Here is a 26,561-nt window from a genome sequence, read left to right on the forward strand (position 1 = left end):
CAGACCCCTTCACTTGTTCCACATTTTGTTACGTTACAGCCTTTATTCTAAAATGGATTAAATACCCCATAATTACAAAGCGAAAACAGGTTTTTAGAAATGTTTGCTACATTTCAAAAAAATTAAACACAGAAATACCTTATTTACGTAAGTATTCAGACCCTATGCTATGAGACTCAAAATTGAGCTCAGGTGCAACCTGTTTCCATTGATCATCCTTGAGATGTTTCTACAAAGTGGAGTCCACCTGTGGTAAATTCAATTGATTGGACATGATTTGGAAAGGCACACACCTGTCTATATAAGGTCCCACAGTTGACAGTGCATGTCAGACCAAAAACCAAGCCATGAGGTCGAAGGAATTGTCCGTAGAGCTCTGAGACAGGATTATGTCGAGACACAGATCTGGGGAAGGGTACCAAAAAATGTATACAGTATTGAAGGTCCCCAAGAACACAGTGGCCTCCGTCATTCTTAAATGGAAGACGTTTGGAACCACCAAGACTCTTCCTAGAGCTGGCCGCCCGGCCAAACTGAGCAATCGGGGGAGAAGGGCCTTGGTCAGGGAAGTGACCAAGAACCCAATGGTCACTCTGACAGAGCTACAGAGTTCCTCTGTGGAGATGGGAGAACCTTCCAAAAGGACAACCGTCTCTGCAGCACTCCACCAATGAGGCCTTTATGGTAGAGTGGCCAGACGGAAGCCACTCCTCAGTAAAAGGCACATGACAGAACGCTTGGAGTTTGCCAAAAGGCACATAAAGGACTCTCAGACCATGAGAAACAAGATTCTCTGGTCTGATGAAACCAAGATTGAACTCTTTGGCCTGAGTGCCAAGCGTCATGTCTGGAGGAAACCAGGCACCGCTCATCACCTGGCCAATACCATCCCTACGGTGAAGCATGGTGGTGGCAGCATCATACTGTGGGGATGTTTTTCTGCAGCAGGGACTGGGAGACTAGTCAGGATCGAGGATCGAGGAGGCTGTAACGTAACAAAATGTGGAAAAAGTTGTCTGAATACTTTCCGAATGCACTGGATATAGTGAAAACTATAGTGGTCCTAGACGGAACCTTGAGGAACACCGAAACTTACCATTGATTTGTCGGAGGACAAACCATCCACAGAGACGAACTGACATATTTCAGACAAAAGATCTAAACCAAGCAAGAACTTGTCCGAGTAGACCAATTAGGGTTTCCAAAAGAATGTGGTGATCGATGGTGTCGAAAGCGGCACTAAGGTCTAGGATAGGGTTGAATATTTTCCCACTATTTTACAAATATTCCATCCCGATAATAAGTCACTTTTCTCCCGGGTAACCCGGTATTTCCTGCCAACACCGGAAGTGTCATTCAAAAGCATTATAAAGCATATAAATATGTCTGGATTTTGTTAGAGCTCTGATCAGCATGAAAATTCAAACCTGATGCTACCTGAGCCTGATGAGCCATATATTAAATACATTTTTTGAGCCCTACATTACAACATTTAATGAGCCCAAGCCCAAAGAAATCCCAAATGATTTTGCCGTTATCCAATACATATATGGGCTACTGCACATTATGCACGACAGAAAAACATAAAAGCCCATAGATGTAGCTAGATATACTATGTATGCTCTCTTGGGTAAACAAATTAAACTAGCTCCAGTAGGCTAATCTTTTTGAGTGTGAACTGTATTAATGTACTGTATTATACTGTATTCTATTGATGGGAATTACGCACATCGTTCAAACCATGATAAAGCAGAAGAAAACTTGCGATTCTGGTGCAGCACATGCGGCCTACAAAGTTAAAAGTATAGGCCAGCGAATTTGATTTTAATGTTGAAATATAATAGGGCTTATTTGTATAATTAGTAGGCTAATGCATATATATACAGTACCTTTCATAATATATCCCTTAACGTTATTAGCCTATCTCCTCTTTCTCTCTCTATTGTTGCTTCATTCCTTCCTCGCTTTCAACAGTTAAATGAAATAAGTTTCATTATCCATATCTTCATTATTCTAATTACATCGGACTAGAATTAAATGCAGCACACTTTCACTTCTCTTACAAAGATTGAATGGTTATGGGTCTGAATAAATAACTGCTATAGCCTACTGCCATTGCGCATTCACTCTTCTTTCAAACTATCCGTGAGTTCTATTGGCTGCTGTATTTAACATTCAGCAAAAAAGAGCTTGCGTCCCTATTCGAATAATCTATTGCTATAAGAAATGCTTACAAAATAATGTCCAGCAAGCTATTCTAGTCTAGCTTTTCCTGCATGGGACTCCAAGAGCTAAGGATTGTTTTTTAAGAAGAGAGGCCAGAGGAGCACAGGTGCTTCGTATTGCGCAAGCGACAGAGGCTATAAATTAGAAGCTTATTATGCATAATCCATCATTAATTAGCTAAATATAAGGCTAATACTGCATTTAATGTATTACCTGAAAGAGTAATAGTGTATATACAGTTGAAGTTGGAAGTTTACATACACCTTAGCCAAATACATTTAAACTCAGTTTTTCACAATTCCTGACATTTAATCCTAGTAAAAATTCCCTGTTTTAGGTCAGTTAGGATTTACCACTTTATTTTAAGAATGTGAAATGTCAGAATAGTAGAGAAAATGATATATTTCAGCTTTTATTTCTTTCATCACATTCCCAGTGAGTCAGAAGTTTACATACACTCAATTAGTATTTGGTAGCATTGCTTTTAAATTGTTTAACTTGGGTCAAACGTTTCGGGTAGCCTTCCACAAGCTTCTCACAATAAGTTGGGTGAATTTTGGCCTATTCCTCCTGACAGAGCTGGTGTAACTGAGTCAGGTTTGTAGGCCTCCTTGCTCGCACACGCTTTTTCAGTTCTGCCCACAACTTTTCTATAGGATTGAGGTCAGGACTTTGTGATGGCCACTCCAATACCTTGACTTTGTTGTCCTTAAGCCATTTTGCCACAACTTTGGAAGTATGCTTGGTGTCATTGTCCATTTGGAAGACCGAATTGCGACCAAGCTTTAACTTATTTTTTCCTTTGCAAGCAACCCCCTTTTTCCTCCAAACATAACAATGGTCATTATGGCCAAACAGTTCTATTTTTGTTTAATCAGACCAGAGGACATTTCTCCAAAAAGTACGATCTTTGTCCCCATGTGCAGTTGCAAATCGTAGTCTGGCTTATTATGGCGGTTTTGGAGCAGTGGCTTCTTCCTTGCTGAGCGGACTTTCAGGTTATGTCGATATAGGACTCGTTTTACTGTTGATATAGATACTTTTGTACCTGTTTCCTCCAGCATCTTCACAAGGTCCTTTGCTGTTGTTCTGGGATTGATTTGCACTTTTCGCACCAAAGTACGTTCATCTCTAGGAGACAGAAAGCGTCTCCTTCCTGAGCGGTATGATGGCTGAATGGTCCCATGATGTTTATACTTGCGTACTATTGTTTGTACAGATGAACGTGGTACCGTCAGGTGTTTGGAAATTGCTCCCAAGGATGAACCAGACTTGTGGAGGTCTACAATATTTTTTCTGAGGTCTTGGCTGATTTCTTTTGATTTTCCCATGATGTCAAGCAAAGAGGCACTGAGTTTGAAGGTAGGCCTTGAAATACATCCACGGGTACACCTCCAATTGACTAAAATGATGTCAATTAGCCTATCAGAAGCTTCTAAAGCCATTACATAATTTTCTGGAATTTTCCAAGCTGTTTAAAGGCACAGTCAACTTAATGTATGTAAACTTCTGACACACTTGAATTGTGATACAGTGAATTATAAGTGAAATAATCTGTCTGTAAACAATTGTTGGAAAAATTACTTGTGTCATGCACAAAGTAGATGTTCTAACCGACTTGCCAAAACTATAGTTTGTTAACAAGAAATTTGTGGAGAGGGTGAAAAACGAGTTTTAATGACTCCAACCTAAGTGTATGTAAACACCCGACTTCAACTGTATAGGGCTATATACAGTATCAATCTAGAACAGGATGATCTATTTTGGATGCAATTTGAATGGAGTTGATGGAGAGAGAGAGAGAAAGACTGCAAGAGAGTGCTGGCACGTGAACTGATTTAAAGAAATAATATTTGAGTGATATGCTGTTTTAAAACTGCAGCTGCAATAAATAAAAAATATATCTTTACAATTAAAAAACAAGGTGACCCCCGAAAGCCAGATCAAGATGTGTAAATTAGACGCGCATTCGGTCTTTATATTACTGTAGCATAGGCTATGCTGCAGCAAATGTAGGTCTTCTTGTCACAATAACAAAGTTACCATGATGAGATGATACGTTGGTCTACATGCATTGTGAACTGCGTTCCATACTGAGATGGGCTATCTGTCCCCATCCTGAGTGTTGATTCATCATGCAGAGGCCGTAGAGAAGCCAGATTTAGACATTGCATTTAATTTAACAGTTCCATTTCACTCCATGCTGTTCATATAAATAATGTATTATAATTTACCAGTTTCTCACAGTTATTTATCACGGGAAATCCCGGTAAATCTCAGTTACCGGGTTCCCGCCATTCAACCCTAGTCCAGGAGCACGAGGACAGAAGCAGAACCTTGGTCTGATGCCATAAAAAGGTAATTTACCACCTTCACAAGTGTGGTCTCAGTATTGGAAAAATACGCATGTTGAAAGAAGAATCCTTAAATTCTTTTTCTAATGATCATGATCTTTTCGTAGAATAAGTTCATGAATTCATCACTGCTAAAGTGAAGGCCATCTTCACTTGGGGAATGCTGCTTTTTAGTTAGCTTTGCGACAGTATTAAAAATACATTTTGGATTGTTTTTATGTCTCAATTGGGTTGTAAAAGTAGGCTGATCAAGCAGCAGTGAGGGCTTTTCGATATTGCACGGTACTGTTTTTCCAAGCTAGTCAGAAGACTTCCAATTTGGTGGTGCACCATTTCCATTCCAATTTTCTGGATGCTTGCTTCAGGGGTCAGGTATTTTTTGTACACCAGGGAGCTAGCTTCTTGTGACAAATGTGTTTAGTTTTTAGGGGTGCGCCCCCATCCTCTGTAGTTTTTAAAAAGTAAATAAGAAAAATTAGCTAAATAAACTAAAGGAAAAATATGAACACAATAAAATAACAATATTGAGGCTATATACAAGGGGTACCGGTACTGAGTCAATGTTGTCGTGACGTGACTTTCATTAATATGATGACTGTAATTTATCGAATCAACTAACTATGTTTAATTGTCACTCGATTAAATTAATCATGTAACAATTAACTCATTAGGAATTTGGGGCACCACGGAAGAAGTTGTTTAACAAGTTACCATCTCCCGAATTAAACTCTTAGAAGATATATATGTTATATATCGATAACAGTCACTTATTAATTAACTACCTCTTATCAGTCTCATTCTGAATGTCACATAATCCTTGAACCTGCAAGAACCCTAACCTTATTGATGAATCAGCAATACACAAATTGGCTCAATTATTTAATTACTAACTAACTCAATAACAATTCCAGAATATATAAAACACACTAACATTATACAGTAAATACAGTCTAGCGGACTAACAAAACAGGACAGTTTGGTTATAATACGATGGCGGATTCAGAGAGAGTTGGGGGGGAGAGACAAAGAATTCACCTATCGGACATTTGTAAGCTACGCTCACGGAGATACAAATGCTTAGCACCCTAATAACTGCTCATTTGGATTAGAAATGCAACATGTATTTACGTGTAGCTGTCTTTGATAGTTTAGTTGATTATGTAGGACACTGGTTTGCCCACCAGAGATCCCAATGTCCTTGGTAGAGTTTCTGGTCGTAGTGGTGGTTAGAATGGATACTTCAGCGTACCCTGTAGTTCGTACAGTTGATCTGTTAGATAGATACTTCAGATGTACCAACGGTTGTCGGAGAGGGATTGTCCTTCCCAACTCGTGTCTTTAGTGAAAGTTCTCTAGACATATATACATGCCAGTTGCAGACTGGTAATGCTACGGTATAGTTCATTTCCTATTCTTGTGTAGAGATTGAGAGTTCCAGAGTTTCTCACCATTTCAAATGTGCAATCGCCACTCATGTTTTCTGGTCTTTCTGGTCTAACCATTTTAAGCCGTGTAGCCACAGCTTCACGCTTCCTGGTCTGGTAGGAATTCAACCATTTGCATCATCCGGCTTACACCGTAGTCTGTTGGTCTGGTGTGAATTTCATCACGAGGGGTTTTATACTTGGGTAGAAAAGAGGGCGTTCCATCATGTTTGTGCTCAACTGGGCGTGGCCACTGACTGAGCATAAGTTAATGTGGAAGACAATTATCTAATTTAGAATGCTAAAATCCCATTGTTATCTTCACAAAAGTATTATTATACTTAATCATTTGTTTCATACAACAATTAGATGCAAACCTCATAACTAATATTGTTTCATTATCCACTTTTGGATGTTGGAGTTTTGGCAGGAAGAATCTCTGTGTTAACAAAGGGGTCCTTTCTCCCAATACTTCATGGCAAGGAAGAGAAAGTCTGCACGGTATTTACGACCGGTTGTTAAGTCATTAAACTGGCCAAGTCGGATGCCGAGCAGTTGCCATACCAAGCGGTGATGCAACCAGTCAATATGTTCTCGATGGTGCAGCTGTATAACGTTTTGAGGATCTTAGGTTCCATGACAAATCTTTTCAGCCTTCTGAGGGGCAATAGGCGTTGTCATGCCCTCTTCACGACTGTGTTGGTGTGTTTGGACCATGATAGGTCCTTAGTGATGTGGACACCAAGGAGCTTGAAGCTCTCGATCCGCTCCACTACAGCCCTGTCAATGTGAATTGAGGGGATGTACCTCCTTTGTCTTCCTCACGGTGAGGGAGAGGTTGTTGTCCTGGCACCACACTGCCAGGTCTCTGACCTCCTCCCTATAGGCTGTGTCATCGTCATCGTGCCGTCGGCAAACTTAATGATCGTGTTGGAGTCGTGCGTGGCCATGCAGTTGTGGGTGAACAGGGAGTACAGGAGGATACTAAGCAAGCACCCCTGAGGGGCCTCCGTGTTGAGGGTCCACGTGGCGGATGTGTTGTTGCCTACCCTCACCACCTGGGGGCGGCCTGTCAGGATCCAGTTGCAGAGGGAGGTGTTCAGTCCAAGTGTCCTTAGCTTAGTGATGAGCTTGGAGGGCACTATGGTGTTGAATGCTGAGCTGTAGTCAATGAATAGCATTCTCACGTAGGTGTTCCTTTTGTCCGGGTGGGAAAGGGCAGTGTGGAGTGCAATAGAGATTGCGTAATCTGTGGATCTGTTGGGGCGGTATGTGAATTGGAAGCTTGCATCACTGGGCACCTTGCTTCTGGGTTTCCCTCTATAGTTTGCAAGCCCTGCCACATCCGACGAGCGTCGGAGCCGGTGTAGTACGATTCAATCTTAGTCCTGTATTGACGCTTTGCTTGTTTGATGGTTCGTTGGAGGGCATAGTGGGATTTCTTATAAGCGTCCGGGTTATAGTCCCGCTCCTTGAAAGCGGCAGCTCTACCCTTTAGCCCTGTGCGGATGTTGCCTGTAATCCATGGCTTCTGTTTGGGGTATGTACGTACAGTCACTGTGGGGATGATGTCATCGATGCACTTATTGATGAAGCCAGTGACTGATGTGGTGTACTCCTCAATGCCATCGGAAGAATCCCGGAACATATTCCAGTCTGTGCTAGCAAAACAGTCCTGTAGCTTGTCATCTGAGCGAGTCAGTGGTACTTCCTGCTTTAGGTTTTTCTAGTAAGCAGGAATCAGTAGGATAGAATTATGGTCCGATTTGCCAAATGGAGGGCGAGGGAGAGCCTTATACGCGTCTCTGTGTGTGGAGTAAAGGTGGTCTAGAGTATTTTTCCCTCTGGTTGCACATTTAACATGCTGGTAGAAATGAGGTAAAACGGATTTAAGTTTCCCAGCATTAAAGTCCCCGGCCACTAGGAATGCCACCTCTGGATGAGCATTTTCTTGTTTGCTTATGGCCTTAAACAGCTCATTGAGTCTTGCCGATGCACATTCAGCCACGACTCGGTGAAACATAAGATATTACAGTTTTTTATGTCCCGTTGGTAGGATATCCTTGATCGGAGCTCATCCATTTTATTATTCAATGATTGTACGTTGGCTAATAGGACTGATGGTAGAGGCAGATTACCCACTCGCTGTCAAGTCCTTACAAGGCACCCCGACCTACATCCCCAATATCTCCTTCTCTTCTTCATGCGAATGATGGGGATTTTGGCCTTGTCGGGTGTCTGAAGTAAATCCTTCGCGTCCGACTCGTTGAAGAAAAAATCTATGTCCAGTACGAGGTGAGTAATCGCTGTCCTGATATCCAGAAGCTCTTTTCGGTCATAAGAGACGGTGGCAGAAACATTAAGTACAAAATAAGTTACAAATAACGTGACAAAACACACACAATTGCACAATTGGTTAGGAGCCCGTAAAAAAACGGCAGCCATCTCCTCCGGGGCCATGTCGTAATATTATTCGTATCTCAGAGCCATTTGCATTGCTAGTTATAGTCTAATGTTAGCTAGCTAGCTAACATTGAACCTAGCTGGTTGGTTAGCTTTAGCTACCAGCAGATTCATGCAGGGTAGTAACATTATGAGTTGGGATTATGGTTAATTGTTTAGCTGGCTAGCTAGCTACATGTCTAAACAAAAGACTCCACTATGCAAGTAACCATTTCACTGTACCGTTTACACCTTCTGTATCCTGTGCATGTGACAAATAAACTTTGATTTGATTTGATATAGTGTGTGTTTACCAGAGACGATAATGTGAAGAAGAACATGACCTGCACCAATCTTGTCAGCCAAAAGATATGGTCATTATTTGAAATGGCTAGCCAGCTAACTTAACGTTAGCTAGCTAGCTAACAAGCTAGAAACGGACCAAAACATTGTTTAGAAAGTTGCTTTTAGTTGCCTGGTTTGCTACATTGACATATACTAAATTCATTTTTTAAACGGATGGGTTTATTGGTATTAAAATACACCAGTTATGCTATTTTGGACCACCAGGCTGCATCCTGTTGTTTTATGTTTATACTTTTTCATAACGACAATGACAAGTTTGATGTCGGACGACAATAGAATGTTCATGATGTCACTGCGTCAACTGTCTACAGACATGTCGATAGATGTAGTATAAACCAGCCTTTAGTCTTGAAATCTTTGGTTGTTTAGTACACTACCATACTCACTCTGGGGTCTAAGGAAATTATTTGTTTTGATTGCAAACATAATAAGATGGTGGTCCGATAGTCCAGGATTATGAGGAAAAACATTTAGATCCACAATATCTATTCCACGGGACAAAACTAGATCCAGGGTATGATTGTGGCAAAGCGAAAAGCCTTTTGGAGTGGGTCTGTGGGCTTCTTCATCTGAATATTGAAGTCACCAAAAATATTATCTGCCATGACTACGAGATCCAATAGTAATTCAGGGAACTCAGTGACGAACACTGTATATGGCCCAGGAGGCCTGTTAACAGTAGCGATACAAAGTGATTGAGTAGGCTGCATAGATTTCATGACTAGAACCTAAAAAGACAAAAATGCAGTAATATTTTTCTGCATAAACTGAAATTTGCTATCATAAATGTTAGCAATACCTCCACCTTTGCGGAATGTGTGGGCAGTAGTGGAAAAAGTACCCAATTGTCATAATTGAGTAAAAGTAAAGATACTTTAATAGAAAACTCAAGTAAAATCGAAAGTCACCCAGTAAAATACTACTTGAGTAAAAGTCTAAAAGTATTTGGTTGTAAATATCAGAAGTAAATGTAATTGCTAAAATGTACTTAAGTATCAAAAGTAAAACTATAAATAATTTCAAATTCCTTATATTAAGCAAACCAGACGGCACAATTGTCTAGTTTTTTTAATTTACGGATAACTAGAGGCACTCTCCAACACGCAGACATAATTTACAAACGAAGCATTCGTGTTTAGTGAGTCAGATCAGAGGCAGTATGGATGACCAGGGATCTTCTCTTGACAAGTGTGTCCTGCTAAGCATTCAAAATGTAACAAGTATATTTGGGTGTCAGGGAAAATGTATGGAATAAAAAGTCCATTATTTTCTTTAGGAATGTAGCGAAGTAAAAGATGTCAAAAATACAAATAGTAATGTACAGATACCGAATAAACAGCTTAAGTAGTACTTCAAAGTATTTTTTACTTACAGTGACTTGAGAAAGCATTCACCCCCCTTGGCATTTTTCCTATTTTGTTGCCTTACAACCTGGAATTAAAATAGATTTTTTGGGGTTTGTATCATTTGATTTACACAACATGCCTACCACTTTGAAGATGTAAAATATGTTTTATTGTGAAACAAACAAGAAATAAGACAAAAAAACAGAAACCTTGAGCGTGCATAACTATTCACCCCCCCAAAGTCAATACTTTGAGGAGCCACCTTTTGCAGCAATTACAGCTGCAAGTCTCTTGGGGTATGTCTCTATAAGCTTGGCACATCTAGCCACTGGGATTCTTGACCATTCTTCAAGGCAAAACTGCTCCAGCTCCTTCAAGTTGGATGGGTTCTGCTGGTGTACAGCAATATTTAAGTCATACCACAGATTCTCAATTGGATTGAGGTCTGGGCTTTGACTAGGCCATTCCAAGACATTTAAATGTTTCCCCTTAAACCACTCAAGTGTTGCTTTATCAGTATACTTAGGGTCATTGTCCTGCTGGAAGGTGAACCTCCGTCCCAGTCTCAAATCTCTGAAAGACTGAAACAGGTGTCCCTCAAGAATTTCCCTGTATTTAGCGCCATCCATCATTCCTTAAATTCTGACCAGTTTCCCAGTCCCTGCCGATGGTGTTCTCGGGGTGATGAGAGGTGTTGGGTTTGCGCCAGACATAGTGTTTTCCTTGATGGCCAAAAAGCTAACTTTTAATCTCATCTGACCAGAGTACCTTCTTCCATATGTTTGGGGAGTCTCCCACATGCCTTTTGGCGAACACCAAACGTGTTTGCTTATTTTTTTCTTTAAGCAATGGCTTTTTTCTGGCCACTCTTCCGTAAAGCCCAGCTCTGTGGAGTGTACGTCTTAAAGTGGTCCTATGGACAGATACTCCAATCTCCGCTGTGGAGCTTTGCAGCTCCTTCAGGGTTATCTTTGGTCTCTTTGTTGCCTCTCTGATTAATGCCCTCCTTGCCTGGTCCGTGAGTTTTGGTGGGCGGCCCTCTCTTGGCAGGTTTGTTGTGGTGCCATATTCTTTCAATTTTTTAATAATGGATTTAATGGTGCTCCTTGGGATGTTCAAAGTTTCTGATATTTTTTTATAACCCAACCCGGATCTTTACTTCTCCACAACTTTGTCCCTGACCTGTTTGGAGAGCTCCTTGGTTTTCATGGTGCCGGTTGCTTGGTGGTGCCTCTTGCTTCATGGTGTTGCAGACTGGGGCCTTTCAGAACAGGTGTATATATACTGAGATCATGTGGCACTTAGATTGCACACAGGAGGACTTTATTTAACTAATTATGTGACTTCTGAAGGTAGTTGGTTGCACCAGATCTTATTTAGGGGCTTCATAGCAAAGGGGGTGAATACATATGCACGCACCACTTTTCCATTATTTAGTTTTTAGAATTTTTTGAAACAAGTAATTTTTTTCATTTCACTTCACCAATTTGGACTATTTTGTGTATGTCCATTACATGAAATCCAAATGAAAATCAATTTAAATGACAGGTTGTAATGCAACAAAATCTTGATAAAAAGCCCTTACACAGCCTGGAGGTGTGTTGGGTCATTGTCCTGTTGAAAAACAAATGATAGTCCCACTAAGCTCAAACCAGATGGGATGGTGTATTGCTGCAGAATGCTGTGGTAGCCATGCTGGTTAAGTGAAATACACATGTGAACATCATCCGTTCACCCACACCGCATCTCACAAAGACAAAGCGGTTGGCACCAAAGATCTCCAATTTGGACTCGTGCTTCTTGGCCCAAGCAAGTCTCTTCTTCTTATTGGTGTCCTTTAGTAGTGGTTTCTTTGCAGCAATTTCGACCATGAAGGCCTGATTCATACACTCCTCTGAACAGTTCATGTTGAGATGTGTCTGTGACTTGAACTCTGTGAAGCATTTATTTGGGCTGCAATTTCTGAGGCTGGTAACTCTTAATGAACGTATCTTCTGCAGCAGAGGTAACTCTGGGTCTTCCATTCCTGTGGCGGTCCTCATGAGAGCCAGTTTCATCATAGCGCTTGATGGCTTTCCGACTGCACTTTCAACATTCTTGAAATGTTCAATTTTGACTGACCTTCATGTCTTAAAGTAATGATGGACTGTCATTTCTCTTTGCTTATTTGAGCTGTTCTTGCCATAATATGGACTTGGTCTTTTACCAAATAGGGCTATCTTCTGTATACCCCCTCTACCTTGTCACAACACAACTGATTGGCTCAAACGCATTAAGAAGGAAAGAAATTCCACAAATTAACTTTTAAGAAGGCACACCTGTTAATTGAAATGCATTCCAGGTGACTACCTCATGAAGCTGGTTGAGAGATTACCAAGAGTGTGCAAAGCTGTCATCAAGGCAAAGGGTGGCTATTTGAAGAATCTCAAATCTAAAATATATTTTGATTTGTTTAACACTTCCATATGTGTTATTGCATAGTTTTGATGTCTTCACTATTATTCTACAATGTAGAAAATAATACAAAATAAAGAAAACTGTGTTCTAAAACGTTTGACCGGTAGTGTAAATGCAAAGGATATGCGTACCAAATTGGATCAACGACTGACCCGCATGGTAGCTGGAGTGCGGAAGCCCTCTCCATCCATTCTATTGTTTTTTGATGAAGTCTCTCCCTTCTCACGTGTATTTGGGTTATATGAGATTCCCTGTGAGAGCTTTCGTGCCCAAACCCATGCAGTGTGATAAATGTACATTATTTGGTGATGGACATGTGTCAAGTGTATGTAGACAGGAGGAGTATTATATGCCAGCTGAGCCTAAATGCTGCAATTGTGGTGGTAAACATGCACCCGAATTTCTGAAGTGTCCTGTTAGGGTGAAGGAGACTGAGGTGGCAAGAATAAGGGCTGTCCAGAATGTCTCCTATCCAGAGACATTGAGAAGAGTGGAAGAAAGGCTTGAAGTTGAACACGTAATGGTAGTAGGAGTAGAGACACAAGATGATGTTCCTTGTCAACAGAGGGATCCTGACATGTTCTATGTTAAGAAGGTGGACTTTGGTTATCAACTGCACAGCGCAAACGGAGAGGAAATTGGAGAAAATAAGCATAATTGTGAGTGTGGCTGAGTGTTTTTTGGGACTCAGGAACTTTTCTGCAGAGGCATTACAAGGAATCCTGTCGATGAATGCTCAATCCTCGTAGGCACCTGAGCCTGTGTAGTGATGTGATTTGAATGTGACTGAAGGAGTGGGATGGTTGTTTTGATTTATTTTTGTATTTTGTATTTGTATATTTTTTGAATATGTTATTGTTGTTTTCTTTCAATACCCCGTACAGTAGGTGGCGGCAATACAGCAATAGGTGTAGTCTGCCATAAAACTTTAAAGAAGAAGAAGAAGAAGAACCGTGGATAGATGGCAGCATTCGCGAAACACCGCATTTAACCACGGCAAGGTCACTGGGAATATGGTTGAATACAAACAGTGCGTGCCCTCCGTAAGGAAATCAAACAGGCAAAACGTCAGTACAAAGACAAATTGGAGTCGCAATTCAACGGCTCAGACACAAGACATATGTGGCAGGGTCTACAGACAATCACGGATTACAAAGGGAAAACCAGACACTGATGTCTTTCTCCCAGACAAACTAAACACCTTCTTCGCCCACTTTGATGATAACACAGTGCCACCAACGCGGCCCCCTCTCGAGGACTGTGGGCTCTCGTTCTCCGTGGCCGAGGTGAGTAAGACATTTAAGCGTGTTAACCCATGCAAGGCTGCCGGCCCAGACGGCATCCCTAGCTGCCACCTCAGAGCATGCGCAGACGTGATGGCTGGAGTGTTTACGGACATATTCAATCTCTCCCTATCAATCTGTCAGTCTACTGTCCCCACATGCTTCAAGATGTCCACCATTGTCCCTGTACCCAAGAAAGCAAAGGTAACTGAACTAAATGACTTTCACCCCGTAGCACTCACTTCTGTCATAATAGATCCACAGACGATGCAATCGTCCTCGCACTGCAAACTGCCCTATCCCATCTGGACAAGAGGAATACCTATGTAAGAATGCTGTTCATTGACTACAGCTCAGCCTTCAACACCATAGTACCCTCCAAGCTCATCATTAAGCTTGGGGCCTAGGGTCTGAACCCCTTCCTGTGCAACTGGGTCCTGGACTTCCTGATTAACTGTCCCCAGGTGGTGAAGGTAGGAAACAACACCTCCACTACGCTGAGCCTCAAAACAGGGGCCCACAAGGCATGCTCAGCCCCCTCCTGTACTGTTCACCCATGACTGCGTGGCCACACATGCCTCCATCTCAATCATCAAGTTTGCAGACGACACAACAATAGTAGGTCTGATTACCAACAATGACGAGTTAGCCTACAGGGAGGAGGTGATCGTGGACTTCAGGAGACAGCAGGGGTAGCACGCCTCCATCCACATCGACGGGACCGCAATGGAGAAGGTGAAAAGCTTCAAGTTCCTCGGCGTAAACATAACTGACAATCTGAAATGGTCCACCCACACAGACAGTGTGGTGAAGAAGGCGCAGCAGTGCCTTTTCAACCTCAGGAGGCTGAACAAATTTGGCTTGGCCCCTAAGACCCTCACAAACTTAGAGATGCACCATTGAGAGCATCCTGTCGGGCTGTATCACCTTCTGGTACGGCAACTGCACCGACCGCAACAGCAGGGCTCTCCAGTGGGTGGTGCGGTATGCTCAATGCATCACCGGGGGCACACTGCCTGCCCTCCAGGACACCTACAGCACCCGATGTCACAGGAAGGCCAAAAAGATCATCAAGGACATCAACCACCCGAGCCACGGCCTGTTCACCCCGCTATCATCCAGGAGGAGAGGTCAGTACAGGTGCATCAAAGCTGGAACCGAGAGACTAAAAAACAGCTTCTATCTCAAGGCCATCAGATCGTTAAATATCCATCAATAGCCGGTCTCCACCCAGTACCCTGCCCTGAACTTAGTCACTGTCACTAGCCGGTCACTTACTCAACCCTGCACCTTAGCGGCTGCTGCCCTATGTACATAGACATGGAAACACTGGTCACTTTAATGATGTTTACATACTGTTTTACTAATTTCATATGTATATACTGTATTCTACTGTATTCTTGTCAATGCCACTCCGACATTGCTCGTCCTAAGATTAATATATTTCTTAATTCCATTATTTTACTTTGAGATGTGTGTATTGTTGTGAATTGTTAGATACTACTGCACTGTTGGAGCTAGGAAAACAAGCATTTCGCTACACCCGCAATAACATCTGCTAAATATGTGTATGTGACCAATAACATTTGATTTGACATCGAAGGTACCGACTTCAGACTAGTCTCCTGACACCATCGTGAGAGTCTCCCCTTTCCATATAGTGGTCATAATAGTTTGTTGGTCAAACCGTATCTCATGGTCTGACAAACACCGCTCTAGCTCTGCCACCTTTCACCACAGAGGCGGAAGTGCGACACTGGCGGATGTGGTGGATTAAGACGCATCCAATACAAAAACACTGATATCTCTAGCTTAAACTGATGGATTTTGATGGGGATTGTTTTGTTATGTAACTTAGATTGACGCACCGGTGCGTCAATCGACTGTAGGGGGATAATGACAGGAATGGAGGTCTTTATTCCAGTGAGATTGCTAAGGTGAACACCGCCATGTTTAGTTTTGGCTGACCGAGGCTCAGACATGGTCTCAATGGGGAAAACTGAGCTGGCTACACTGACTGTGCTAGGGGCTGACATAAAGCTGGCAGGCTGGCTAAGAGCCTGCTGCCTGGCCTGCACCCTGTCTCATTATGGAGCTAGATGATGAGAGCACCCCTCCAGCTACTCTCATGGTGACTTTGTCTTGACAGGTGATATGGGCTCCCGAGTGGCGCAGTGGTCTAAGGCACTGCATTTCAGTGGTTAAGGCGTCACTACAGACCCCCTGGTTCGATTCCAGGCTGTATCACAACCGGCCGTGATTGGGAGTCCGATAGGGCGGCGCACAATTGGCCCAGTGTCGTCCGGGTTTGGCCGGTGTAGGCCGTCATTGTAAATAAGAATTTGTTCTTAACTGGCTTGCCTAGTTAAATAAAGGTTAAATAGAAAATAAAAAAATAAAAATGTCATTGTTATTACAGTGTTATGTAAAGCGAGCTGTAAAGTACATATCAGAATAGCATTCAGATGCTTTCTCTGCCATCGATTCCGTTCTTCTTGACAGCATCCATTTTGTTGATAGCCTATTGCATTTATGGCACCTGGGCCCAGTCTGATAAAGCCACGACAAGCTGTAAGAGATTGGCCTAGGTGAGGCTCTCACACACCAAGACCCCCATCTTCCCAAGATGTACCTCTCTAACCAAACGACACAGATATTCCTTTGTTAACAAAACATTCATGTCTCACCTCAGAGCTATCCAGTTTCATTATCGCAGAAAAAAGGACCGCTTTATCCAGAGGTCAGCTGGGAAAATGGAACCATGGCACCTCTCCAATGAGCAGCGAGGCTGTATCGTTGTTTCAGACATCGGGCAGAGCGCTCGTCAAATCATAATTCCCCTGACCTTGGTGACCCTCGGAGGCTTTGACAACGCGGGGCCATGCTACAGAACAGGTGCTCTGTTTCACGCCCGCCGACGCCAAAATGGCTTTTTCATTCCTCAAACAATCATACGCTAGAGCCTCTGAATGGAAGGGCAGATGACATAAGCTGTGGGTTCTCTGGTTTGAGATAAGTGCTTTTTTCTAAACTCCAGAAGCGTGTGGTCTGACCCTAGTGTACGTGCTGACGGTACTGTTATCTTCGTCTTTCCCTCTCATTTAATTTAGCTCCTTGAGCATTCCTGAAAGCCCGATTTGAATATGCTCATCACTGCTGCAGCTCTGTTGTCAAAATCTCAATGAATATGTTAATGTCTCAGACATTTTTCATTAGTTACCAGAAGAGCTATTGGCGTCATTTCTTTCAGGAGTGTTTTTTTTAGGGGGGCATTGCTTTGTTTACATTGCCTCTTGGTGCTGGAGGGGTTTTTCAATTACAAATCATAAATTGAAATCCTCAACAAAGAAGGAATAACTACTGTTGATATGCTTGATTCATAACAGTCATTGTCTTCAACTTATAACTTGTTACCTTGATGTATTATTGTAGTTAAATCAGACTCAGTATTCAGAAATAATTAAAATGTTTACTATAATTATAAGTAAACCTCCATTCCTTTACTAACACTGTAAATTAATTATTTATAAATGGTGCTCAAATGACATTCTTCACTATTGTGGCAAATGAGCCAGTGCCATCACCTTGGACATTATACCAAAGGAAATGTGTGAGAATTAATCTTGATATCCTCGTTAGTAGCATAGACATAGCTTAGACATGCCTCAGCGAAAATGGACTTCCCTAACTACTGTATGATTAGAGAGTAGGCTGTAAGCCCCCACTTTTTCCTTTCCATCTCACTAAACTGTTTAGAACATTTAATTTTCAGACTGAATTATTAAATCATGACTGCAGGGCTGACATTAGATTTTAATAAGAGTAAGTAAAGGGAAGTAGTGCCCTCATGGGTTTCTGTTGTTATCGATTGCATCCCAACTAGCACCCTACTCCTTATGTAGTGCAATAGAGCTTATAGGGCTCTGGTCAAAAGTAGTGCACTATGTAGGGAATATGGTGCCATTTGGGACATATTTGGGACATAAGCAAAGTAAATAATTCACTCCCTCGTGTGTTCCCGATGTGAATTCCTTAGAAATGGAAATTGGCTATAAAATCGTATAGATTATAAGAAAAAACCCTCTCTACTACAACACTCTTTATTTTATTTTATCTCTGAATTATTTTTCATTAATGTTGCTGCTAATAACCTGAATCAAATAAGATGAAAACACTATGATGGACAAGACAGCTAATTACATTTAATTGGATGATCAAAGGCTTGTCTTTTGAGGCTCTTGATAAAACCTGAACTTTAGGTTGCTGAAATTACATAGCTTGCCTTTATCTCTCTTGTTACTGCAAAATAATGTCTTCATTGTTGGATGTTTTCTCTTTTGTTTTTGACAATGAGAAAAGCTGAAAACAGTCACATCAGTCATTAAATGGCTTTGATGATGGAAAAGGGATGTTGATCTCTCAGGCTCCTTTGGGTCAATATTGTTTTTTTCTGTATAGGTTGGTGAGGGGACACAGCACTGATATACACTGAGTGTACAAAACATTCCTAATATTGAGTTGCCCTTTTGCCCTCAGAACAGCCTCAATTGTCTTGCCCATTCACCCTCTGAATGGCACACATACACAATCCATGTCTCAATTGTCTCAAGGCTTAAACATCCTTCTTTAACCTGTCTCCTCCCCTTCATCTACACTGATTGAAGTGGGTTTAACAAGTGACATCAATACGGGATCATAGCTTTCACCTGGATTCACCTGGTCAGTCTTTGTCATGGAAAGAGCAGGTGTCCTTAATGTTTGGTACACTCAGTGTATAACACACCTCTTTGACATATGAAGGGACCAGGCTCTTGTCCTGTTTAGATTGTGGTTGTATAATATGTTCATAATACTCACCTTGACTCTCTCTTTTTCTTGCTATCTCGCTCTCGTTTTCTCTGTGTCCTTTAACTATTCTTCTTTCTTTTGTATTCTACAAAGTCCCTCCTTTTCATACGCATCTCTCATAATTGCTCAAGCAGAATGTAGAGTTTCCTTGAAGGAATCGAGTGGCCCGTAAGCACACGGCTAATTATCCAGCCGATTGAAACACAAAAAGGGAGACTAGCTACTCCTCTACTCCTGAATGGAAGAGAGGTCAGATGCCCCCTTCTGCCTCTTGAGCTGTCAGTGCATCCAAAGGGGGCTCTCATTGTGTTTGAAGCGAGGGAGGAGAAAGAAGAGAAAGTGAAACGCCGTGTTTAGAACAGATAGAGGAGTGGAAGTGCAGGGCAGGCTGGGCAATGGCTTTGTTATGCTAAGAGCTGGTCACTTTGTTCAGACGAGGTAGAGGAGGGGAGACCCATTCATGTATCAACACAGAGGAAGTGTATTTTATTATCTCATTGGCCCATATTTAGAGGCTGTGAATGTGAAAAGAAGGAAGGCTGGATGGTGATGTTGTGTGGAGAAAAGGAGTAGAGGTCATGTCAAGTATTTATATTTCCTCATTCCTTGGTTTGGTGAATATTTTTCCCTTTTGTTTGTGGCTGACTCTCTAATGATGTCCTGGTAACCCATCACCATAAAGAAATTAAAGCCAAATTCCCACTAAAGAGTGTGAATTCATAGAGCATTATTCCCTAAATAGAAAATATTTTCTGTTGTGTGTGTGTGTGTATGTCTGCGCTGAGACCTTAAAAATATAAATGTATGCAAATCTTCAGTTTTTCTATGACGTTGCGCCTGTTATTTAAAAAAAGTTGTTTACCTTTAATTCACCTCTGGAATAAATGGATGTAATTTTCACACTGAAAATCTGTTCTTAGGTTGCTAATGGGGAAAGTGGAGGAACCCTCCTTCCCTCTCTCTCCTGGGATATATCCCCCTCCCTCTCTGACAAAGCATTGCCATTGTGTCCATTTCAAAACAGCAAGCAAGTGTCCGTCATAACACTAGGGGTTACTGCGATGATGCTGTCATGCTGCGGAGAGAATTGGGGGATGGATATGGGAGGGAGTGTTATGGCGGGCTACTCAAGAACTCTTGGTCTTCTCTACCCCCTTGGGTCTTTTTTCCTGATTATTATTTTATTTTTTTGATAGATGCCGTTTACAAAAACTGTCATCACAAAAAGTGACATCAATGCCAAATCGAGCTGGTACATTTCACATCTGAAAATAGAGGTACTGTTGGGAAAAGAGCAGTTAGAATTGACAGGATGGGGGGATAAGGTAACATCCAGTAGGGTAGAGCAGGAGTGGGCATGTTAAAGGAATACTACATCTGTTAGTATTTTGTTCATAAGTCCGCTATTAATACAATACCAAAAAATTATGCATGTCATTAGTCAAGTTTTCAAGATGGAGCACTTTCAGTACAGAGCAAAACTTGCCTTGATGATGCATTCTGCATCACATGAAAGATCGTTTTTGAGTGTAGTATTCCTATAATATTAATAACAATCCAACAGGGAAAAAAACGTCCTCCTTAGGTTTTTTCTTCCTTCCCTGTGTGCTCACTTAAGCTATAAGAAGTATATTACTAAAGTCCTCCATCTTGAAATACAATGATTAAACTCCTCATTGACAGCTTACCCCAACAACACAACGTGTGCTCTAGTTTGTTTATATTTCTGAAGGTAATCACACAGCATAGTAATGAGAGAGAGAGGGAGCGATGATCAGTAGAAATGAAACAAAATATTTGAAAGAATTAAACCAAAAATCAAGCTTCCTCATTAATCAGTAGAGACCTGACCTTAGTCTCATCTGACTGTAGACTGGAAATAAAGATGTCCGTTTGAAGATGAAAGCAGTTTCGTCTCTGTGTTTTGGGAAGCCTTTTAGAATTTAGAGAATCATTTTAGGATTTTAATAGATTCATTATATATTCCCTCTTTTGCTTTTCCCTAAGGGAGGTTCATTCCCACAAATTTAAGCACAGAGGTGTTTTTGTCAAAATATCCTATAATTGACAATATGGAAATGGTACTGTTATTTGCCACAAATGTTGCAATAAAAAAATCACTAAATCTCTGATGCTTATGCTAACTCCTGATTCTTCTTCTGTTTTAGAGTGAGGGATATGGCCAGGAAGAAGATACCAGAAGTGTGGCTGCATCCTCTGTCATGGTATGCTCAGCATTCTGCAGCCATGTATTCTATTCCAACATAAGAGAGTAACGACCTGTCTATGCATTACCCAAAAACGTTGTGTGAGTGTGTGTTTACAAAATAGAAAGAGAGGCGTTTGAGAGAGCAAGAGAGAAAGAGAAAGTGTTCGTGTTTTTGTATTAACTAGAAAGTATTCAGACCCCTTTACCTTCTCCACATATTGTTACGTTACAGCCTTATTCTAAAATGGATTAAATTGTTTTTTACCCCATAATGACAAAGCAAAAACAGGTTTTTACGGAAATATTACATTTACATAAGTACTCAGACCATTTACTCTTGGGTATGACGCTACAAGCTTGGCACACCTGTATTTGGGGAGTTTCTCCCATTCTTCTCTGCAGATCCTCTCAAGCTCTGTCAGGTTGGATGGGGAGCGTTGCTGCACAGCTACTTTTCGGTCTCTCCAGAGATGTTCGATCGGGTTCAAGTCCGGGCTCTGGCTGGGCCACTCAAGGACATTCATAGACTTTTCCCGAAGCCACTCCTGCGTTGTCTTGGCTGTGTGCTTAGGGTTGTTGTCCTGTTGGAAGGTGAACCTTCGCCCCAGTCTGAGGTCCTGAGCGCTCTGGAGCAGGTTTTCATCAAGGATCTCTGTACTTTGCTCCGTTCATCTTTCTCTCGATCCTGACTAGTCTCCCAGTCCCTGCCGCTGAAAAACATCCCCACAGCATGATGCTGCCACCACCATGCTTCACCGTAGGGATGGTGCCAGGTTTCCTCCAGATGTGATACTTGGCATTCAGGCCAAAGAGTTCAATCTTGGTTTCATCAGACCAGAGAATCTTGTTTTTCATGGTCTGAGAGTCTTTATGTGCCTTTTGGCGAACTGCAAGCGGGCTGTCATGTGCCTTTTACTGAGGAGTGGCTTCCGTCTGGCCACTCTACCATAAAGGCCTGATTGGTGGAGTGCTGCAGAGATGGTTGTCCTTCTGGAAGGTTCTCCCATCTCCACAGAGGAACTCTGGAGCTCTGTCAGAGTGACCATCGGGTTCTTGGTCACCTCCCTGACCAAGGCCCTTCTTCCCCGATTGCTCAGTTTGGCCAGGCGGCCAGCTCTAGCAAGAGTCTTGGTGGTTCCAAACTTCTTCCATTTAAGAATGATGGAGGGCACTGTGTTCTTGGGGACCTTCAATGCTGCAGAGATTTTTGGGTAGCCTTCCCCAGATCTGTGCTTCAACACAATCCTGTCTCGGAGCTCTACGGACAATTCCTTCGACCTCATGGCTTGGTTTTTGCTCTGACATGAACTGTCAACTGTGGGACCTTATGTAGACAGATGTGTGCCTTTCCAAATCATGTCCAATCAATTTACTTTACCACAGGTGGATTCCAATCAAGTTGTGGAAACATCTCAAGGGTGATTAATGGAAACAGGATGCACCTGAGCTCAATTTCGAGTCTCATTGCAAAGGGTCTGAATACTTATCTAAATAAGGTATTTCTGTTTTTAATTTGTAATACATTTACAAAAATTTCGACAAACCTGTTTTCGCTTTGTCATTATGGGGTATTGGGTGTAGATTGATGAGGGAAAAACATGATTTAATAAATTTAATAATAAGGCTGTAACGTAACAAATGTGGAAAAAGTCAAGGGGTCTGAATACTTTCCAAAGGCACTGTATGTGCATGGTTTTGTGTGTGTATATGTAAAAGTGTGTGTGTGTGTGTGAAATGTGTACCAGTGTGTGCATGTTCCTGGGTGTGTGTGTGTGTGTTGATAAGACAGCATTCTAACAGGCAGAGTGTGTTCGTGAGGCATGGGGGGGCCATCAGTATTCTGAGCTGCCATCAGGATGAAATGGAGCCTCTTTTCCCCCACGCCGTTCCCATGGTGATATCCCATAATCACTCCTGTCCTCCTCCGTGGTGGGACACAGACTCATTTGCTCATTGGCTGTGACAGCCTCCTACCTCTCACTGACTGGAAGCAGCAGGGGCCTGAGAGGAGCCATCGGTGGAAATAGCAGGGGACCTCCTATAACTGAACAAGAGGGGTAGAGAGGGAGGGATGGAGGGAGAGAGAGGGTGCGGGAGAGAGGAACTGGGGTAATTAGAGAAAGGTACCCACGAGAAGGTAGGTGAGAGAGATGGGTCCCTACAGTGATGCTCATCATAACACTAGGGGTTTGTGTCCATAATTAGGCCTACTTTACTACAGTCTCTTACTGTATATTGGCTTTGGAAAAACGTGGAGACTTCTCCAGTTACACAAACAGTATGAAAACCATACTTTTACATTTGAATAAATTTTTCTTCCCTCATTCCCCCTCTGTTTAGTTTGCCCCAGCTGAAATCGAATCCACTACGCTGGCGTTGCAATATCTCATTATGCTCACTTGTTATACTGTATGTCCTCTCACTTTCTTTCAAAGTGTCCCTCCCGCCCTCTATCCTCTAGCTAACTCTGCCCCTCCGCTCCCACCATTTCCCCCACTGTGGTGTTGTTGTCAGGCTGAGGGACAACCTCCCAGGGTGAAAGGTAGAGAGGCAGGGTTTTATAATTAACGTGGAGCTGACACCTGCATGGCCAGTGTAAACAGGTGAACTGTGAGGAAGAGGCCCTCCCTGGCAGGCCACTGATTAAAGCCTGGCTCTCTTGTTCTCTCTCATTCACGCTGTCCCGCTGGTCAATAAACATCACTAATGGCATCAGACCACCCGCCCGGCCCACGGGCACGGATAAAGGTCAAACATAACAGGGAGGTCTGTGGCCTGGGTGTACTGTAGTTGGACTGAACCTCATTTCAGAAAAGTTCAAATATCATTCTACAACCTAAAAAAAACAAATATTTTTAGATGGGTTTGCACAAGCGAGTGCACTCAAAGGTACTCATGTCGCTCTGTTTGTTAGATTGATGCACTACTATTCAGAGTAGCAGTGTTTGACAATTCGTCTTTGCCTCAGCCTCGAATGCTGAAAATCATGATTTCCCCTCAAGTTAATCAATGACCTTGATTTGCCAGCTTAAGCCAGATTTGGGTTGGTTGCCTCTCTTTAGCCCTGGAGCGAGTACCTGCCGTTTCTACCACAGATTCCCTGCCTGCATATAGATCCTTATCTACTTTATTAGTTGGCTTTGTTTGTTTACTATTGGGACTAATTCCCTGACTTCCCACTGATAATAGCCTTTCCACTCTGTGAAGATAAATGGATTGTCTTCCCTTCTCATGAAAGATTCAGAGGCACTGTGATGTGTCCCAAATGGCACCATATTCCCTATATAGTGCACTACTTTTGATCAGTGAAGTAGTGCACTATATAGGGAATAGGGTACTTTGGGACACAGCCCGGGAGAGACTTCAGACTGGATGAAAAAATGTGTGCTCTGGAAGAAAGCTGAGGATTGTAGTGAAAATGATGTGAAATAGTTGTAGGCTGAGTGAAAGTGATTGTTTTGTTTCTCAAGAAGAACGACGGGAGTTGTTGAGAAATGCTCTTCTTGGTGTGAAATCACTAATTCTATTGTGTAGCTTTTCGGGAATATTTGCATGGTGTAGTTTTAGTCAGACTCTACCAGCAAAAAATATTTTAATTGTTTCATTTCTACTGATCATCTCTCTCTCTCTTCTCAGTCTGTGTTCCCCAGGATTCAGTTGGATCCTCTGGAGAAGGACTGGCTACGATCCTGTGCCCTGGGGAACACAGCTGCTCTCCGACAGCTCCTCACACAGGACCCCAGCCTGGCCTCCAAGAAAGTACTACCTCTCCTTAACCCTCACCCTCTACCTCATCCTCAACCCCATCCTGGCCTCCAAGAAGATACCAAATATAAGGCTCTGGACTAGGGTAAACCTGTTTGATCTGGTCTATCCGAAGCCATGAATTTGATTGGCACATTTTCAAGCCCATCTCCCATAGGATTGACACTAAACACGCACATGGCCTCTTATAGGATTCAGCATGATGGCACCCAGGAGCTGCATCTGTTCATCTAGGTTCAGATAAGAGGGCCTCTGTTGATGGGGTTGATGGGCATCTAGCTACTGAGGCTACTGAGATTGAAAGGCAAAAAACAAACATCCGGAAAGGTTAGCTTGAGCCCTTATCAGTCAATCACATCAAGCTTTGTCACACAGTATGTTATGAATTGAACCAGCACATAGTTGCTGTCTTGTCGCCTGACTCGCCCCCTCTTGAGACATCATGTTTTCATGGACCATTTCACCTCCACAAAAGCTATCAGATCGCAATGTTGATTTCATTGACCTTGTTTAAAGATGAGATTTTCTGATAAGGACCCTCTGAAAGCCATCTGGTACTTATATTGAAGGATTTTCTTATAATACAGTTAATGCGGAGCACATGCAAATGTAATGATAAATACCATAAATAGTATGGTAATAAATTAGACGCATATTTTTTTCAGATGCCTAACATTTGCACTCTATTCCCATGTGTTTGATGCTCTCACCAGGACTTCATCACTGTAAGTAGCCTACAGTATGTCTCCCACCATCCTCCCTTCCTCGTTTACTGGCCCTAACCTATCTGTTATGTTGGTAATGCACATAGAAAAGTAGTTCAGATACAGTAGCATCTCTTGTTTGGTTTTATTTCTGTGGTTTGATGTTTTAGGATCCATAATTCTATATGTAATACTGTATATGTGCAAAGATTGTTCTGCAGCTATCAACCTGGCCTCTGTCCTCTTACCAAAACAAAGACATAGTGTCACAAGCCGTGCTAGAACTCCGGTCTCAGATGTGGAGAGCTGGGGGTAATACCCCTTAGCCACAGAGGAGGTGTAGTAGGACCCAAATGAAACACCCAAGGCAATACTCCAGGCCAGTAGATTTAATGTAAAAACAAAGGTTCTTCGCCATTCACAAATAGTCCAACAAAAGTTCTTCTCAGAAAGAGGTATGTTAACAAAACAGGAGGCAAAACAAAATAACTCCACGAGGGGAGAAAAACAAACTAAAGATAACTTAGAAAACCTTACTTGGAAAGACACGGTGGAACAAAGCAGGAGACACATAGCCAGGACTCAATAACCAAGTGAGAAACAAGGGGAAAACACACAGCTAAAATACACAAGGGGAAACAAGGCACAGGTGACCTGGATCAAGCTAATTAGGACACACGAGGAAGAACTAAGGCAGAGGGGAACACAGATGACCTCTAGAGGCCCGGAGACAAACAGGAGGCAGGAAGCTGACACATAGTACCTTCTTGAATAGTCAGTACTATGCCATACTGTACAGATGAAGAGGAAACATAGTGTGACTTCAACATATTGTGTGTATCTCCTCTGCTCTTCAAATGGCCTCCTTGATTGACTCAGTGAGGAATGGAGAAACAGGAGGTGGACTCAAATGACAGGTTTAAATTCTTCAGACCCCCACTAAATATACTGCACTCTCTCTAGTGTGCATCGACAGCCCCTCTCCTCCACCTATCTGCTAACACGTCTGTATTCATTCTTATCTGACTGGTCCGCTGGCTGTTTAAACAAATCCCTTCCTTCCCACTGAAACTCGGGCATTAAAGAGTTGAGTACTTACAAAAACAATGGTCTTAAGGACATCAGACGCTTCAGCTA

General features: G+C 42.3%; 1 protein-coding gene across 1 annotated transcript in view; it reads left to right on the top strand.

Moving 5' to 3' along the window:
• LOC121577159 overlaps positions 1-25,603 on the top strand; it is a 60,657-nt gene extending 35,054 nt beyond the window's left edge. The window contains exons 5-8 of the mRNA XM_041890934.1: positions 20,915-20,971; positions 24,592-24,714; positions 25,434-25,445; positions 25,595-25,603. Coding sequence (XP_041746868.1) covers positions 20,915-20,971; positions 24,592-24,714; positions 25,434-25,445; positions 25,595-25,603 — 201 coding nt within the window. The remainder of the gene's footprint in view (positions 1-20,914; positions 20,972-24,591; positions 24,715-25,433; positions 25,446-25,594) is intronic.
• The last annotated feature ends 958 nt before the right edge of the window (positions 25,604-26,561 follow it).

The sequence above is a fragment of the Coregonus clupeaformis genome, unplaced genomic scaffold (assembly GCF_020615455.1).
Source record: "Coregonus clupeaformis isolate EN_2021a unplaced genomic scaffold, ASM2061545v1 scaf0038, whole genome shotgun sequence".
Classification (NCBI taxonomy): Eukaryota; Metazoa; Chordata; class Actinopteri; order Salmoniformes; family Salmonidae; genus Coregonus; species Coregonus clupeaformis.